The sequence below is a fragment of the Tamandua tetradactyla genome, chromosome X (genome assembly GCF_023851605.1).
Source record: "Tamandua tetradactyla isolate mTamTet1 chromosome X, mTamTet1.pri, whole genome shotgun sequence".
NCBI classification, from domain to species: domain Eukaryota; kingdom Metazoa; phylum Chordata; class Mammalia; order Pilosa; family Myrmecophagidae; genus Tamandua; species Tamandua tetradactyla.
This window is the reverse complement of record NC_135353.1, coordinates 113,608,570-113,625,027: the sequence shown is the minus strand read 5'-3', so window position 1 is coordinate 113,625,027 and position 16,458 is coordinate 113,608,570. Positions and strand designations below refer to the sequence as shown.

Genomic DNA, 16,458 nt, shown 5'->3' with positions numbered 1-16,458 from the left:
GGTCTAAACCATGGGGCCCTTTGTGTGCATGCATCGAGCTGTGGAAGCAGATTGGTGTTATGCCTTCATGTTTTGGGGGCATATGTGACCTGGCTGCACAGGTCAGTACTTTCTCAGAGCTGGGAAGTGTGACTGAGGGCTGTGAGCATATGCGGGTCTAGGACTGTGTAAACTGATATTTCCAGAGCTGAAGGACGTCATTGGGGGTCTGTGTGCATTCGTGGGCCTAGGAGTACCATAAATTGATGTGCAGAGCTTGGGAGGTCAGGGTGAGGTTGTGCAACACTATGGGTGGGGGGCGCATGTAGCCTGGGTATAGAGGCTAGTGTAGCCTTCACGCACTGGCAACAGCCTGCAGGGAACAGGGAGGGGGAGGTAGTGCTTGGGAGGGGTGCAGGAGAAGTCAGTTGGGCTGCACTTAGTGTGAGAATATGGGGCAGGTATGCATGCTGGAGGCTGGTGGGGCAGGGGAACTTGAAGCACAGGGAATGGGAGCTGATGACAGTGTTTAGGTGCGTGGGTTGTGGGGTGAGTCATGGGTCATCCCATCCCTTCTCTAACTTTTCTGCGGAGCAGGGCTGAACTCAAGCTACACTATTTGGCTGTATTACCAAAAGTCTCCTCTCTACGTTTGCTTTCTTTTTTTTTTTTTTTTTTATGGGCAGGCACCAGGAATTGAACCTGGGTCTCCAGCATGGCAGGAGAGAACTCTGCCTGCTGAACCACTGCAGCCTGCCCTCTTTCTTGATTTTGTAAGCAGACGATATTACAGACGTTTACTTGAGCTTCAACCCTCCTATCAGGAAGATCCACACAAGGTGAAGGCAGAAAAACTGCAGGGACCTCCCTGTCTTTTCTTGTCCAGGGCTTGTGCTTGTTAATCACTTTGGTATTCTCCTGTTCACAGGATTTTGAATGTCCCTTCTATTTCCCAGGAGACAGACCTCCTACCATTCCTGGCCTTTTAAAGCAGATAATCCTTTGCCCAGCACTGTCTGCCTCAATAGTTTCTTTTACTCCTTTTCTTTTCAATCTGCTTTTTACTGGAAGGTGGGGGAGGGGCACACCAGAGGGGATTATACCAAGTCAGCCTTTTCCAGCTGGAACAAGGCCAAGGGCCCATGAAGAGTGCAGACCAGCTCCATACTGCCCTTGGGAGGAGATCAGTAAGGACAGAAGGGAGCTTCTTCCATGGACCCCCAAAGCTGTGCTTTCTTGCCTTGCCCAGAAAATGCAGCCCTTCAACTGTCTCCACAGCTCTGAGGATGCGCAGCATCTTTAATTCTCCTCAGCCATCTTTGTCTGGGGTGTGTTGTAACAAAGACGACCTTCAGAGCTGGGACTCCAGTGATTCAAAACCACTAAACAAAAGCCATAATTAGTGATTGACCATGCCCACCCGGATCCAAAAAATGCATTTTTATGTCCTTTTCTGTCACAAGCAACCTAGCCAGGGGATGGACCCTATGGCCTGCTTTGAGTATGGGGGTTGGATGGCATGAATTGCCTTGTGGAGAGCATGATATACTAGTCTTTACCATCATTTACCAGCCTCTTTCTCTCACTCTTCCTTGGATGATGTAGTGTCCTACTGTACTGCAATATTAAAAAAAAAATTTGTTGCAGACAGTTCATGCCTGTTTAACAGCTGCTCTGGCTGAAGGACTGAATCCTGTAGCTTCTTACTCTGCCTTGTGGATGTGTTAGAATTTCTTTGCCTTATGGTGCAATCTCATAGAAATTTTGTCAATTTGACCTTCAGATTTACTGTTGCAAGAGGGATCCTGTAGGTTCCTTTCAAGGTTAATCCAATCAGCTTTTGCTTTCCAGGATTTAGCATCTGTGGTTCAGACCAGCATGTATATAGGATAATATAGGCTAGGTTGCCATGAATCAAATGAAGCCAGAAGAATTCTAAATTCTTCTATGAATAATTATGCCTCTGAGTTCCATATTTCAACATAGGTTAAAGGTGGTGGTGGTCAGAGCCCCAGAGTCTGTGGAGGGTTGGAGGGTCTAAACTTCAAAGACACCCATCTAGTTTCAATTTCTTCCTCATATTCCAAGTAAAAGGGTAAATGAGAAAGAGAGTTAGTGTATTCAGAGTAATTAGGGAAAGAACCTAAAGAGAAGCTGATGGCAAAGTTGGAATCCAATCAGTTTTTCTACAGCCCTCATTGGTTGTCTTGGCATCACATTTCTTAAGTTTTTCATTGGATTTTTGTAAAGGTGGTATCAGTCCAAGAGTTTAGAAACAGATTTCTCATGAGTTTTTAATTTCTTATTTACCTTTCATAAAGAATCCTTTATTGAAACTATTTTAGAGTCTTGCAATTTCTTACTGGGCTCTGAGTACCAATTAAAATAGTTATCCCTTTCAGCCTGTTTAACTTGGGAGTGCTTTTTTTCCAATTGCACCTCTGAGATGAGAGTTTGTCTATTTGGAATGTTCCTTATAATGGCTATTGCAACTCTAGGATGTCTTGGTGAGATTCTGCCATTTTGTTAGATATGCACAGCTTCCAACCCCCATATTTGCTTAACAAGTAAGATGTCAGGGTACCAGAGGGTGGAGAATCAAAATTTTTAGAGTTTGAGGATCTCATCTTTATACTGTCATTTCTTTCCTTGTGCACAGGACTAAGAAACCAGCAGTAGTAAAGATGAAATTGCAGACTGCACAAAGTGGCTAGGAACTCAGTTCAAAATTTGAGCCTTCTCATCAATAATATTGATTCAATAATTTTTTACTAAAAGCTAGTGAGACCAGAGTGCATACACAATGTGAGTGGAGATTAGATCTGAGAGAGACTCACCCATGACCCTTGGAGACAGTGGAGAGGACAGAGAAATCAAGAGGTTCAGTGGTGCCTTTGCCTGTCATTAATGTTGTCTCCAGAATCATCAGCAATCACATTTGGATTCCATTCTCTTTGCCAAAACTGTTAAAAGAGAAACTTTTTATGCAATTTATGGTCACGCAGTTTTATGGAATGATTCACAGATTTGGCAGCATCCCATTCAGAAGTAGAAGGGAGCTCAGCTGAGAGACTGCAAAAGGTAAGCTTATATAGGGCAAACAGAGAAGTAAGAGAGGAAATGTTCTGATTGCTGACATTAAGTTTCAATTTTACCTAGGGAGGTCTTACAATGGGGAGTAGAAATGTATTGTTAAGTATGGCATATCAAATCTGATAAACCATCTTTCCTGAACTAAAACTGGCTTATCACTAGTTGTTGCTTATCTGCAGTTCTATAGGGTGTGTTCCATTGGTCCATTTTCTTGGAAAATCCCTGCAGGGAAATTATTTTTGTCTTCTGGAAAATACTTTTTCATAAGGGGGTCCCCTCCCAGCAATGCCCAACGCAGGCAGCCATTTTATTTTATGTAACAAGTATAACCTCACTGAATAGAGTGGGAATAGAGTACTTAACATAAATAAATATGAGAAATGTTGGCTAGATACTGTAAGGCTACTGACAAAAAAGAACTGTACATAAGCACTGTACTCTAGATGGTAAATTTGTTTCTCACAAGGAAATGGGTTAACAATGCTGATGAGCACAGATGCAAAAATGGCAGAGTAGGAAGTTTTACAAATCACTCCTACCACTAGAAAAATGAAAGAGCTGGAAAAATCATGGAATTCACTAAGTGGCAACCCTGGAGGCATAATGGACATTTAGAACAATTTTAGGAATGTCAGAGGAAGTGAGAGACTGCTTAGAGCTTAACCTTTGTAAGTAAAAGTACAAACTAGTGACCAATCACCAGTGCTCAGCAATGGAAATGGCCAGCTGGGATCAGGGCTGGCAGAGGAATCCTCATCCTCTAAAATTCGGGGTTGAGGGTTGAGATTGGGCCTCAGGATCTGTGACGGAGCAGCACAGAAGGTGACCTTAATTGCAGCACTTTGGGCAGTAGTGCTTCTGGCCTCCCACCAGCATCTGTCTGGATATAAAGAGCTAGTGCACTTTGAATGTTTTCCTGTTTTTACATTAACTTCTCTGTGTGTCTTTCCAGGCAGATACCTGAAGGCACAGCATAGACTCAGCCCTCTCCACAGCAACAGCAGCTAGCCTCACATCAACATATACCAGGACTTAAAGAGCCCATAAACTTCTGCAATGGTTGAGTTTCTTCTTTCTATATCTTGTATTGTTTAATCTAGATGATCCTTGAGGGTTTAGAGCAGATGCTAGCCTCAGCTTCTCTCAGAGGCCACATCTTCTGGTCTTACACCGACATCCACAGGGGCATAAAGAGCCAGTGCATCTCTTTGCTACTTCTCTTTATTTTTAGGGACTGGGGTTGGTTAGCTTTTTCTTTTTCTGTTTTATATTTTTGGTTCTTATGGATCTTTAAGGGATGAGCATGAATGCTGGCTTAGGTTCTGGCCTTGAAAATAGTCTTCTGCCTTCCCACCAGCATATAACAAGAGTCAGGGAGAGGCAGTGTAGCTCATTTTTCCTTGTTTATTTATCCATTTTTTTTCTTTGGTGTGGGTGTTTTGACTATTTGATAGTACCTTTTTTTCTTTTTTCCTCTCTCTCTTTCCTTTATTCTTTTTCCTTTTCCTTTTTCTTCTTGTTCTTAGTCTGGTGGACTTCCAGGTAGGAGCACTAGATTTTGAGAGTGACCAAAAAATAATACTCAGAATGTGCAGTTTTCAACAAAAATTACAACATGTTCAGGGAGACAGGACAGTAAAGCCCCAATCACAAGAAAAAAAAGGGAATTTGATAGAAAATATTCTGGATGAAGTGCAGTCACTGGAATTACCAATAAAAGATCTTAGAACAACTCTCATAAACAGGATCAATGAACAAAGTAGAATATGGACAAACAACAAAAGAAATCAGGAAAACAATATATGAACAAAATGAGAATTTCAACAGTGAGATAAAAAAAGTAAAGAAGAAACAAATGAAAATTCTGGAACTTAATACACTTGAAGTGAAAAATTCAGTGGAGGGTTTCAAGGATATATTGGAAGAGCAGAAGAAAGAATCAGAGAAATTGAGGACAAAACTATTGAAATTGTCCAGGTTGAGGAGCCAAAAGAAAAAAATAATGAAAAAAATGAACACAGCCTGAGGAAACTGTGACACCATTAAACATATCTATGTACATTTCATAGGTGTCCAAAAAGGGAGAAGAGGGAGATAAAGGATCAGAAAAAATATTTGAGGAAATAATGGCAGAAAATGACCCAAATATGGTAAAAGATATGAATATACATATCCAAGATACCTAAGCAACACCAAGTAGTATGAACCCAAACAGATCTACACCCAGACATATTATGATCAAAGTTTCCAATGCCAAGGAGAAAGATGGGATCTTTAAAAAAGCAAGAGGTGATGCTTCATATATAATGGACCCTTAATAAGATTAATATATGATTTTTCAATAGCAACCATGGGGGCCAGAAGGCAGTGGGAGGACATATATAAAATGTTAAAAGAAAAAAACCTGTACCACAAAATAATATATCCAGCAAAGTTGCCCTTCAAAAAATGAGGGAGAAATGAACACATCCTCAGACAAACAAAAACTGGGAGTTATGTATCACCAGAGCTACCTTACAAGAAGTGCTAGAAAGAGTCTCCATGCTGAAAGGAAAGGTTTAAGGTTACTAGAGAATATCTCCATGCAGGATGAAGAAATAAAGATCTCCAGTATAAGTAAAAATATGGTTTAATATAAGTGTTTGTATTATTTCATTTTGTATTTGCAATGTTGTATTTTACTTCTGATAGGGCTTAAAATAAATAAATTTTTTGCATAAGAAATAAATGTAAATCTTTGCAACTGGGCACACATGCATAAAGATGCAATTTGTGACAAGAACAATATAAAAGGGAGGGATGGAAAGATGTAGATACTTTCTATGTGCATGCTATTGAAATGAAGTTGGAATCAACACAAACTAAAGTGTAATAGATATAGTATGCTAACATGATCCCCATAGTATCCATAAAGAAAATATCTAAAATATCTACAACAAAAGAAAAGGATAAGTAATTCAAAGTGACTCATTATAAAAGAACATCCAAACACAAAGGCAGTAATGGAGGAAAGGAGGAACAAAATAAAGTATAAGACTTTTATAATACAATAGCAAAATGGCCAAAGTAAATCTTGCCTTATTAATAATTCCCTTAAATGTAAATGGAGTACACTTTCCAATAAAAAGGCATAGATTGTCAGAATAGATAAAGAAACCCAACTATGTGCTGTTTACAAAAGATTCATCTTCTATCCATTGATCCAAATAGGCAGAAAGTGAAAAGAGGGAACAAATATTTCATGCAAACAGAAATCAAAAGAGAGCAGTGACACAATGAATGGAGATGGCCTAAGGGTACAACAACAGAGGAATGGAAGGGGGAACTATGGTGTATACATAAATGGACTGAGTGGTCACAAGAAGGAATGAAGTTGTGAGGCATGCAACTAGATGAATGAACCTTAAGAACTGTATGTTGAATAAAATGTCAGGAACAAAAAGACAAATATTATCATGCCTCAATCATATGGACTAACTATAATATAAAAATGCAGTGAACTAAAGTTAAGAGCATGGGTTATGAGGTTGGGGCTTATTGCAAAGGGTCCTAGATTGTAAGCTCTTACAGCAGTTACATATATTCAGGAGGTGTAACTGTTAATTCTAAATTGAGCTGTTTGTATATAACATGGTCTTTTCCAGAAACTTCGGATATTTATGTGACACCTAAGACTCAGATTAGAGCTCTGAAGCTCTGAAAGTCAGCATTATCCCATATAAGAACTGTTTAAAAAGTTGAAAAAGTGATCAGACATGGAGTAGAGATATGAATGAACTGATCTGGATAGGACTAAGGTATATCAGAGGACTGGGTAAAGGATGATATCATCCATGTTTTAAAACTTTAACTTCTGTGTGAGAATAAAAGGAGAGATGTTTATTTGGTGCAAACTTTATATTTTAGTAGTGCATTACCTAATTTAACCTGTACGGTCAGTTTAGTTACATGGAATCTTGAATAGGACACGAGATTTTGTGGGTTTGTCCAGGTTAGTGTGATGCCTGGGTAAATCCCAGTGAATAAAGAAGTATTTGCAAAGTCCCCTTGGGGGAATGGGGAGAATGGGGGCAATATTCAACTTTCCCATTTGGAGAATTCCTGATACTCTAGCAAACAGTGGGACAACTAAATCAATAGGCCAAGCCCTCGATCTTTGGGGACACCCCTATGAAACTTATTCCTGCAAAAGATAGGTTAAGCCTACTTATAATTAGGCCCAAGGGTCACCCACAGAGAACCTCTTTTGTTGCTTAGATGTGGCCTCTCTCTCCAACATGGCAAGTGAACTCACTGCCTTCCCCTTTTACATGGGACATGACTCCCAGGGCTATAAATTTCCCTGGCAACAACGGACAGAAATACTGGGATGAGACAGGACTTGGCATCAAGGGATTAAGGAAACCTTCTTGACCAAAAGGGGGAAGAGAGAAATGAGACAAAATAAAGTGTCAGTGGTGAGAGATATCAGAGTTGTGAAGTTATCCTGGAGTTATTCTTATGCATTATATAGATATCACCTTTTTAGTTTATAGTATATTGGAGTGGCTAGAGCAAAGTACCTGAACTGTAGAGCTGTGTTCCAGTAGTCTTATTTTTTGAAGATGATTGTATAGTGATACAGCTTTTACAATGTGAGTGTGTGATGGTGAAAACCTCGTGTCTGATGTTCCTTTTAACTAGGGTATGGACATATGAGTAAAAAAAATATGGATAAAAAATAAACAAATAATAGGGGGAACACAGGTTAAAAATAAATTGGGTAAATGGAAATACTAGTGGTCAATAAGAGGGAAGGGTGAGGGGTATGGTATATATGATGTTTTTTCCTTTTTCTTTTTTTTGTTATTTTCCTTTTTCTCTTTTATTTCTTTTTCTGGAGTGATGCAAATGTTCAAAAAATGATCATGGTGATAAATACACAACTATGTGATTATATTGTGAGCAATTGATTATATACCATGTATGGAATATTTACATGTTAAGAATGTTTGTGTGTTTTTATGTTGTTTTATGGATAAAAATATTTTAAAAAGAGAGCAGTGATGCTTATATTAATATCAGAGAAAACAGACTTTCAGTCAAACACTATTATAAGAGAAAAAGAAACACATTATGTATTGAAAAAAGAGTCAATTCAACAAGAAGATATAACAACTATAAATATATATGTACCTAACAGAGTGCCAACATATACAAAGCAAACACTGACAAATATAAGGAGAAATAGATAGTTCTGCAACAGTGATTGGAGAATTCAATATACGACTTTCAATACTGGAAACAGATAACCAATAAGGAGATAGAGGAATCAAACAATGCTGTAAATTAGCATATATAGAACACTTTACCCAACAATAGCAGAATACACATTATTATCAAGTACACATGGGTCATTTTCTAAGCTAGAACATATATTAGCACAGAAAAGGAGTCTAAATAAATGTTAAAATACTGAAATCATAAAAGAAACTTCTCTGAACACATCAGAATGAAGCTAGAAGTCAATGACAGAAAAAAACTGGAAAATTTACAAATACATAGAAATTAAACAGCACACTCTTAACCAATGGGTTAAAGAAGAAATTACAAGAGCTATTAAAAAACAAGTAGAGACAAATGAAAACAAAGACACAGCATACCAAAACTTATGAAATGCACTGAGGGAAATTTATAGTTATGAATGCCTATATTCAAAAGAGAAGAAATACCTCAAATTAATTCTCTAGGTTTACATATTAATGAACTAAAAAGACAAAAAGAAACATAGTTAACAGAAGGAAGGAAATAATTAAGATTAAAGCAAATATAAATGAAATGGAGAATATAAACAACAAGAGCATAAACAAAACAAAAATTCTTTGAAGAAAATCAATAAAACTGACAAATCTTTAGCTAGACTGATATATAAAAAAAAGAGAAATAATTTAAATAGCTGGAATTGTAAAGGAAAATGCTGATCACTGACAGGCTTATCAAAATAAAAAGGATTATAAGAGTATTATGAACAAGTGTACACGAATAAATTACATAATCTAGAAGAAATGGAATGATTCCTAGAAATATACCAAGTACTCAAATTGACTCAAGAAGAAATAGAAAACATTATAAACTTGTAAGAAGTATTGATGAAACAATAATCAAAAACCTTCCACCAAACAAAAACCCAGGAAGAGAATGTTTCACTGGTGAATTCTACCAAATATTTAAAGAATTAATACTAATCTTTCTCAAATTCTTCCAAAGAATTAAAGAGGTGGGCACACTTCCTAATTCATTTTATGAGGCCAGCATTACTTGGATACCAAAGACATGTAAAGATACCACAAGAAAATAAAATTACAAATGGATTTTCTTTATTCATGTAGATGCAAAACTTTTCATCAAAATGCCAGCAAACAAAATTCAATGGCATATTAAAAAGCTTATATACCATGACCCCCTGAGATTCATCTTCGGAATGCAGGGGTGGTTCAACATTCAAAAATCAATCAGTAAGCACACTACAAAAATAGAATGAATCAACAAAAACCACATGATTATCTCATAAATGCTAAAAAAGATATACGACAAAAATCCAGCATCCTTTCTCAATGAAAACATTCAGAAAAGTAGGAATAGGTGTGCTGGTTTGAATCTCTTGTGTACCCTAGAAAAGCCATATCTTTTAATACTCATTCAAAATTGCTGGGTGGGAGCTTTTTGATTGTTCCCATGGATATGCAACCCACCCAATTGTGGGTGGTAACTTTTGATTAGATGGCTTCAATTGAGATGTATCTCCACACATTCAAGGTGGGTTGCTTCCTGGAGCCCTTCAAGAGGGAACTATTTTGGAAAAAGCTTTAGAGCCCATACAGCCACAGACCTTTGCAGATAAAGAAGGAAAACACCCTCAGGGAGAATGTCATGAAACAAGAAGCCAACAGAGAAAGCTAGCAGACATCGCCATGTTCACCTTTCCAGTTGAGAGAGAAACTTCGAACATCATGAGCCTTCTTGAACCATAGTTTCTTTCCTTGGCTGCCTTAGATTGGACATTTCTATAGCCTTGCTTTAATTCAGACATTTTCACAGCCTTAGAACATGTAAATTTGCAACTTAATAAATTCCCCCTTCTAAAAGCCATTTCTCACATATTACATTCTGGAAACTTTCAAACTAGATCAGATTTTGGTCCCAGAAGTTGGGTGCTGCGGTTTGTAAATACAAAATGTTAGAATGGCTTTGTAAATGGATAAAGTGAGGATTTTGGAGGAGTTGTGAGGTACCTGACAGAGAAGGCCTAGAATGCTTTGAAGTGAATGTTGGTAGAAATGTGGACTCTAAAGATACCTCTGATAAGGCATTAGATAGGAATGATGCATATGTTATTGCAAACTGGAAGGAAGGCAACCCTTGTTTTAAAGTTGCAGAAAATTTATCAAAACTGACTGCTGGCTTTAGATGGAAGTCATATTTAAAAGTCCACAAACCTGGATATTTAGTAGAAGAGATTTCCAAATTAAATGTGGAAAGTGCAGGCTGGTTTCTCCTTGCAGCTTATAGTGAAATGTGACAGGAAAGAGATAAGCTGAGAACCGAACTTTTGGGTATAAAGAAATTAGAAATTGATGGTGTTCTAGTTTGCTAGCTGCCAGAATGCAATATACCAGAAATAGGATGGCTTTTAAAAGGGGAATTTAAGGGTGCATGTGTGGTTCAGTGGTAGAATTCTCACCTTACCTGTGGGAGACTCGGGTTTGGTTCCCAGACCGTGCACCCCACCCCCCCAAAGAAAAAAAAAACAACAAAAAAGGGGAATTTAATAAGTTGCTAGTTTACAGTTCTAAGGCCAAGAAAAATGTCCCAATTAAAACAAGTCTATAGAAATGTCCAATTTAAGGCATCCAGGAAAAGATACCTTGGTTCAAGAAGGTTGATGACATTCAGGGTTTCTCTCTCAGCTGAAAGGGCATGTGGCCAAGTCTTTCAGCTTTCTCTCCCAGCTTCTCATTTCATGGAGCTCCCCCAGGGGCATTTTCCTTCTTCATCTCCAATGTTTCTGGCAGCGTGGGTGCTCAGCCTCGTGGTTCTGCTCAACTCTGCTGTGGCTTTCTCGTAGCTCTGTCATTCTGCTCTCTCAGAATCTCATGGCTTTCTCTCTTGTCATTCTTTAGTTTTTTCCAAAGTGCTTCTTCTTTTAAAGGATTCCAGTAAAACCAATCAAGACCCCCCTGGAATGGGTGGAGACATGTCTCCACCTATCAAGTTTAATACCCACACTGATTGAGTCACATCTCCATGGAGATAAGCTAATTAAAGTTTCCAACATACAAGTACTGAATAGGTATTAGACGATACTGTTGCTCCCACAAGGTTGATTAGGATTAAAACATGGCTTTTCTATAGTACATAAACCTTTTCAAACCAGCACAGATGGTCTGGAAAATTCTGGGTTTCCAGAAAGGGAGACCCCAAAGAATAGTGCCCCATATGAGTATTTAACTTTAACATGGAAGCAGTCAGCCATTTCAGAAAAAGCCAGGATTGGAGATGGGGTCATCCAGGAAGGATTTGCAGAAACTCCTTTTGTCTGATGGACATGATTCAAGCCTACTACATAAAAAGTCAACAAGAGGGTTGGACCACAGTGGCTCAGTGGCAGAATTCTCGCATGCCATGCCAGAGACGCGGGTTTGATTTCCAGTGCCTAACCCTGGAAAAAAAAGCCAATAAGATTGTTGTGGGATCTGTATAAGATTAAAAGTCTCATAAAAGGGACAAAATGAGGGTAAAATAACTTCAGCAGCAGAACTATGGAATCTTTTTTTTTTCACATGAACAGGCACTGGGAATCGAACCCAGGTCCTCTGGCATGACAGGCAAGCATTCTTGCCTGCTGAGCCACCGTGGCCTGCCCAGAACCATGGAATCTTAAGGTCTGGAGTCAAGAAACCATGGGCCAGGAGAGCAGGCCCATCCAAGCATTTGGAGAGGCTGAGTTTGCCCCAAAGGTAGAGGGTCAGCCTTCCACCTCCTGGCTGTAGAAGAGTTGTGTCACAGGCCTTGGAGAGAGTGGATCACATTCTTTGGGAATTGGGGAGAACCTGGTTGCCACCACGTTGTTATGGAGGGGGTTGAGCATGTGCTCCAAAGATGGCAGAGAGCCCAGGTGCAGTCCTGATGCTTGGAGAGGGTGAGGCCTAGAAAAAGGCAGTCTCCCCAATATCCCTCAAGGTTGCATTCAGAGACAGGTGGGCCACTGCTTAAGCTCTTGGAAAGGGTAGGACTGCTGCTTTTTAAAGCTACAAGATAAATGACTCTCAGACTTTGAAATCTAATGCAGTTTACCCTGCAGGTTTTCAAAACTGCTTGGATCTGGTGATCCCTGTGTTCCTTCCAATTTCTCCCTATGGAAATGAGAATATGTATACTGTGACTGTTTCTCCTTTCTTTGTTGGCAACAAATAACTTGTTCTGACTTTACAGGTCCAGAGCTAGTGGAGAATTTTGCCTTAGGACAGATCACACCTGTAGCTGACTTTGATGAAATTTTGTACTGTTTCTGACTTTGCACTGTTATTTGTACTGTTACTGAAATGGTTTAATGCTTTCTGATATTGTTATGGAATGAACGTATTTTGCATTTGGAAAGCACATGCCTTTTTGGGGTCCAAAGGGTGGAATGTGCCAGATTGCATCTCCTGTGTACCCCAGAAAAGCCATGTCCTTCAATCTTCATTCAATATTGCTGGGTGGGAGCTTTGTTGATTGTTCCCATAGAGATGTGATCCACCCAACTGTGGTTTGATTGGTGGTTTTCCATTTGATTAGATGGTTTTCATGGAGCTGTGTCTCCATTCATTCAAGGTGGGGTTCCTTACTGGAGCCCTTTAAGAGGGAACCATTTTAGAAAAAGCTTTAGAGCCAATGCAGCTAGAAATCTTTGTAGATGAAGAAGGAAAATGTCCCCAGGGGAGCTTCATGAAACAAGAAGCCAGGAAAGAAAGCTAGCAGACATTGCCATGTTTGGCATGTACCTTTCCAGTTGAGAGAGAATCCTTGAATGTCATTGGCCTCCTTGAATCAAGATATCTTTCCTTGGGTGCCTTAGAATAGACATTTCTATAGCCTTGTTTTAATTTGGGCATTTTCACAGCCTTAGAATATGTCGACTTGAAACTTAATAAATTCCTCTTTTTTAAAGCCATTCCATTTCTGGTACACTGCATTCTGGCAGCTTTCAAAATAAAACAGAAGGTAACTTTCTCAACATGATAAAGGCCAATTCATTAAAAACCTAGAGCTAACATCATACTCAATGGTGAAACTCTTAAAGCCTTCCCTCTAAGATCAGAAATGGACAAGAATGTTCGCTTTCATGACTGCTATTCAATATAATACTAGAAGTTCTTGCCAGAGCAATTAGGTGAGAAAAGTAAATGAAAGCTACCCAAACTGGAAAGGAAAAAGTAAAAGTAACTACTTGCATATGACATGACATATATATAGCAAACCCAAAGGAGTTACTAAGAAAACTACTAGAGTCAAAATATGATTTCAGCAAAGTGACAGGATACAAGACCAACACATGAAAAATAACTGTGTTACAATATACTAGCATGGAGTAACCTGGAGATGAAATTTAGAAAGCAATTCCATGTAGAATAGTATCTAAAAGAGTAAAATATCTAGGAATAAATATAACTAAGGGAACAAAAGACTTGTATACTTTTCAATTTTCACTACAAAATTCTACTTAAATAAGTTAAAGAGACAAATAAATGTCAAGACATCCCATGTTCATGGTTTCAAAGAGTTAATATTGTTTATATGTCAATATTACCCAAAGCAATATACAAATTCAATGCAATCACTATCAAAATTCAAGCAGCACTTTTTTTTTGCAGAAATGGAAAAACTAATCCTCAAATTTATATGGAACTGCAAGTAGCCCCGAATAGCCAAGAAAATCTAGAATAAAAAGAACAGGGTTGGAGGACACACATTTCCCATTTTCAAATTGTATTACAAAATGTGAGTAACAAAACAGGGTCTTACTGGAACAAATATAGACAAAGATTTCAGTGGAACAGAATTGAAAGTCAAGAAAGAGACCCACACTTCTACAGCCTATTGATTTTTTTTTGGGGGGGGGGGCATGGGCAGGCACCAGGAATTGAACCCAGGTCTTGGGCATGGCAGGTGAGAACTCTACCTGCTGAACCACCGTGGCCCGCCCAGCCTATTGATTTTTGACAAGGATGCTAAGTACATGCAGTGGGGAAAGAATAGTGTCTTCAACAAAGTTGGGAAAACTGGATGTCCATATGCAGAAAAATGAAGTTAGACTCCTGCTTCACATCATATACAAAAATCAACTCTAATTGAATCAAAGACATAAATATAAGAGCTACAACTATAACACTATTAGAAGATAACATGGGGGCAAATCATCCTGACATGGAATTTGGAATGGATTCTTAGATATGACACTAGAAGCACAAGCAATAAAAGAAACCATAGACAAATTTGATTTATACAAAATTAAAAACTTTTGTGCAGTATAATAAATTATCAAGAAAGTGAGCAGACAACTTAAACAATGAGAGAAAATAGTTTCAAACCATATACAGGATAAGGTTTTAAAATCCAGAATATAAAAATAACTTTTACAATGCAACAACAATTTTAAAATGGGCAAAGGACTTGAATGGATATTTCATCAAAAAATATATAAAAATGGCAGCCTCCTCTTTATACAAGTGTTAAAAGTTGTTATTGCCAAGAATAGGTCATCCAGATATTATGTTCTCCAGATATGATGTGGTGAGTAGGGCACCTCATCCATAAAAAAAACATTATCTCAGTTGAATAAAAAGAAAGTATCAGACATTCCCAAATTGAGTGTCATTCTACAGAATACCTGATGAGAATTGTCAAGGTCATGAAAAGCAAGTAAAGACTTGAAAAGCTGTCACATATTAGAAGATTTTAAGTAGATATGACAACTAAATCCAATGCGGTATGCTGGATGGTAACTTAGAACATAAAAGGAACTTAATGAAAAAAACTGAGAAAATCCAAAATTTATGTAGTTAATAGTAATCTACCAATGTTCATTTCTTAGTTTTGGAAAATGTATCATGCTTATGTAGTGTTAATATTAGTGGAAATTCATTGAATGGTATAAATGAATGCTATAATACTGTATTAGTTTGTTAAACTGCCAGAATGCAATATACCAGAAATGGAATGGCTTCTAAAAAGGAAATGTAATAAGTTACAAAGTTTATAGCTCTAAGGCCATAAATATGTCCTAACTGAGGCATCCAGAGAAAGATATCTTGACTCAAGGAAGGGTTATCTGGGAAGGCATGTGGCTGGCATCTGCTCATCCTTGTTCCCAGTTCTGTGGCTTCCAGTTTCTGATGCCAGTAGTTTCCTCTCTAAGCATCTGTGGGCATTCCCTCTGCTCCAGGACAAAACTCTGGGTTTCATCTATTAGCCTCTGCTAGGGCCAGAGATTTCTTCTGTTTCAGATTCTGGTTATTTCTGTGAGTCCTTGCTTGGCACCTGGGCTATTTCTGCCTTGGTCTCTAAACGTATACACTGGCTCTGCTCTGTCATCTCTAAACTTGATCCAAATTGTTTTTTCTTTTAAAGGATTCCAGTAAACCAATCAAGACCCACATTGAATGGGTGGAGTCATGTCCCCATCTAATTAAAAGGTCATACCCACAATTGGGTGTGCCACATCTCCATGGAGATAATCTAATCAAAATTTCTAACTTACAATGTTGAATCAGGATTAAAACATGGCTTTTCTGGGGTACATGACAGATTCAAATTGGCACACAGTTCTGTAAATCTAAAATTATTTCAAAGTTGAAAATAAAAGCTTACCCCCAAGACTGACTTAGGCAAACAACCACTTCTTGAAATTTTCACCCACTTATCTAGTGTCTTGAGGTAGATAGGGCTTTCTTATTTCTCCCACTACTAATCACATTCTCCCCAAGGTCCCAAATAATTTTAAGTAATTCAATATTTTACTCAAGTTTTATATAGCAGAAAACATCCAGGAGAGATTTCCATTTCTGGCAATATTTTGGAAGACACTTTTAGATATCCTTCATAGTATAAAAGACATAAAGTGTTGGATTAAAAAGTGTTTAGCATGGCTGGGATGGTATAAAAGTAACGGAAATTCCTAGAGGTCAGAAACAAAAACAAAAGTATAGGTACAAAGAAATAAAGAAGCACTAAAGCACCTCGAAACCTGAAGCAGTATTTTACAAATTATGACTCATGAACCCATTAACAGGCCACGAAAATAATTTAGTGTGTCCAATAGGTAGCATATCATATGGCCTCTAATGATCCCTATCTCTTTTCATGCAT

General features: G+C 38.2%; 1 protein-coding gene across 15 annotated transcripts in view; it reads right to left on the bottom strand.

Moving 5' to 3' along the window:
* PFKFB1 (6-phosphofructo-2-kinase/fructose-2,6-biphosphatase 1) overlaps positions 1-16,458 on the bottom strand; it is a 128,538-nt gene that overhangs the window by 74,841 nt on the left and 37,239 nt on the right. For 3 of the 15 annotated variants that reach the window (XM_077145050.1, XM_077145053.1, XM_077145048.1), the window contains exon 3: positions 2,817-2,942. The exons of the other annotated variants lie outside the window; for them this stretch is intronic. Coding sequence is in view for 2 of the 3 variants with exons in the window: in XM_077145053.1 (XP_077001168.1) it covers positions 2,817-2,820 (4 nt within the window). In the remaining variant the exon portion in view is untranslated. The remainder of the gene's footprint in view (positions 1-2,816; positions 2,943-16,458) is intronic. 15 annotated transcript variants of the gene reach the window in all.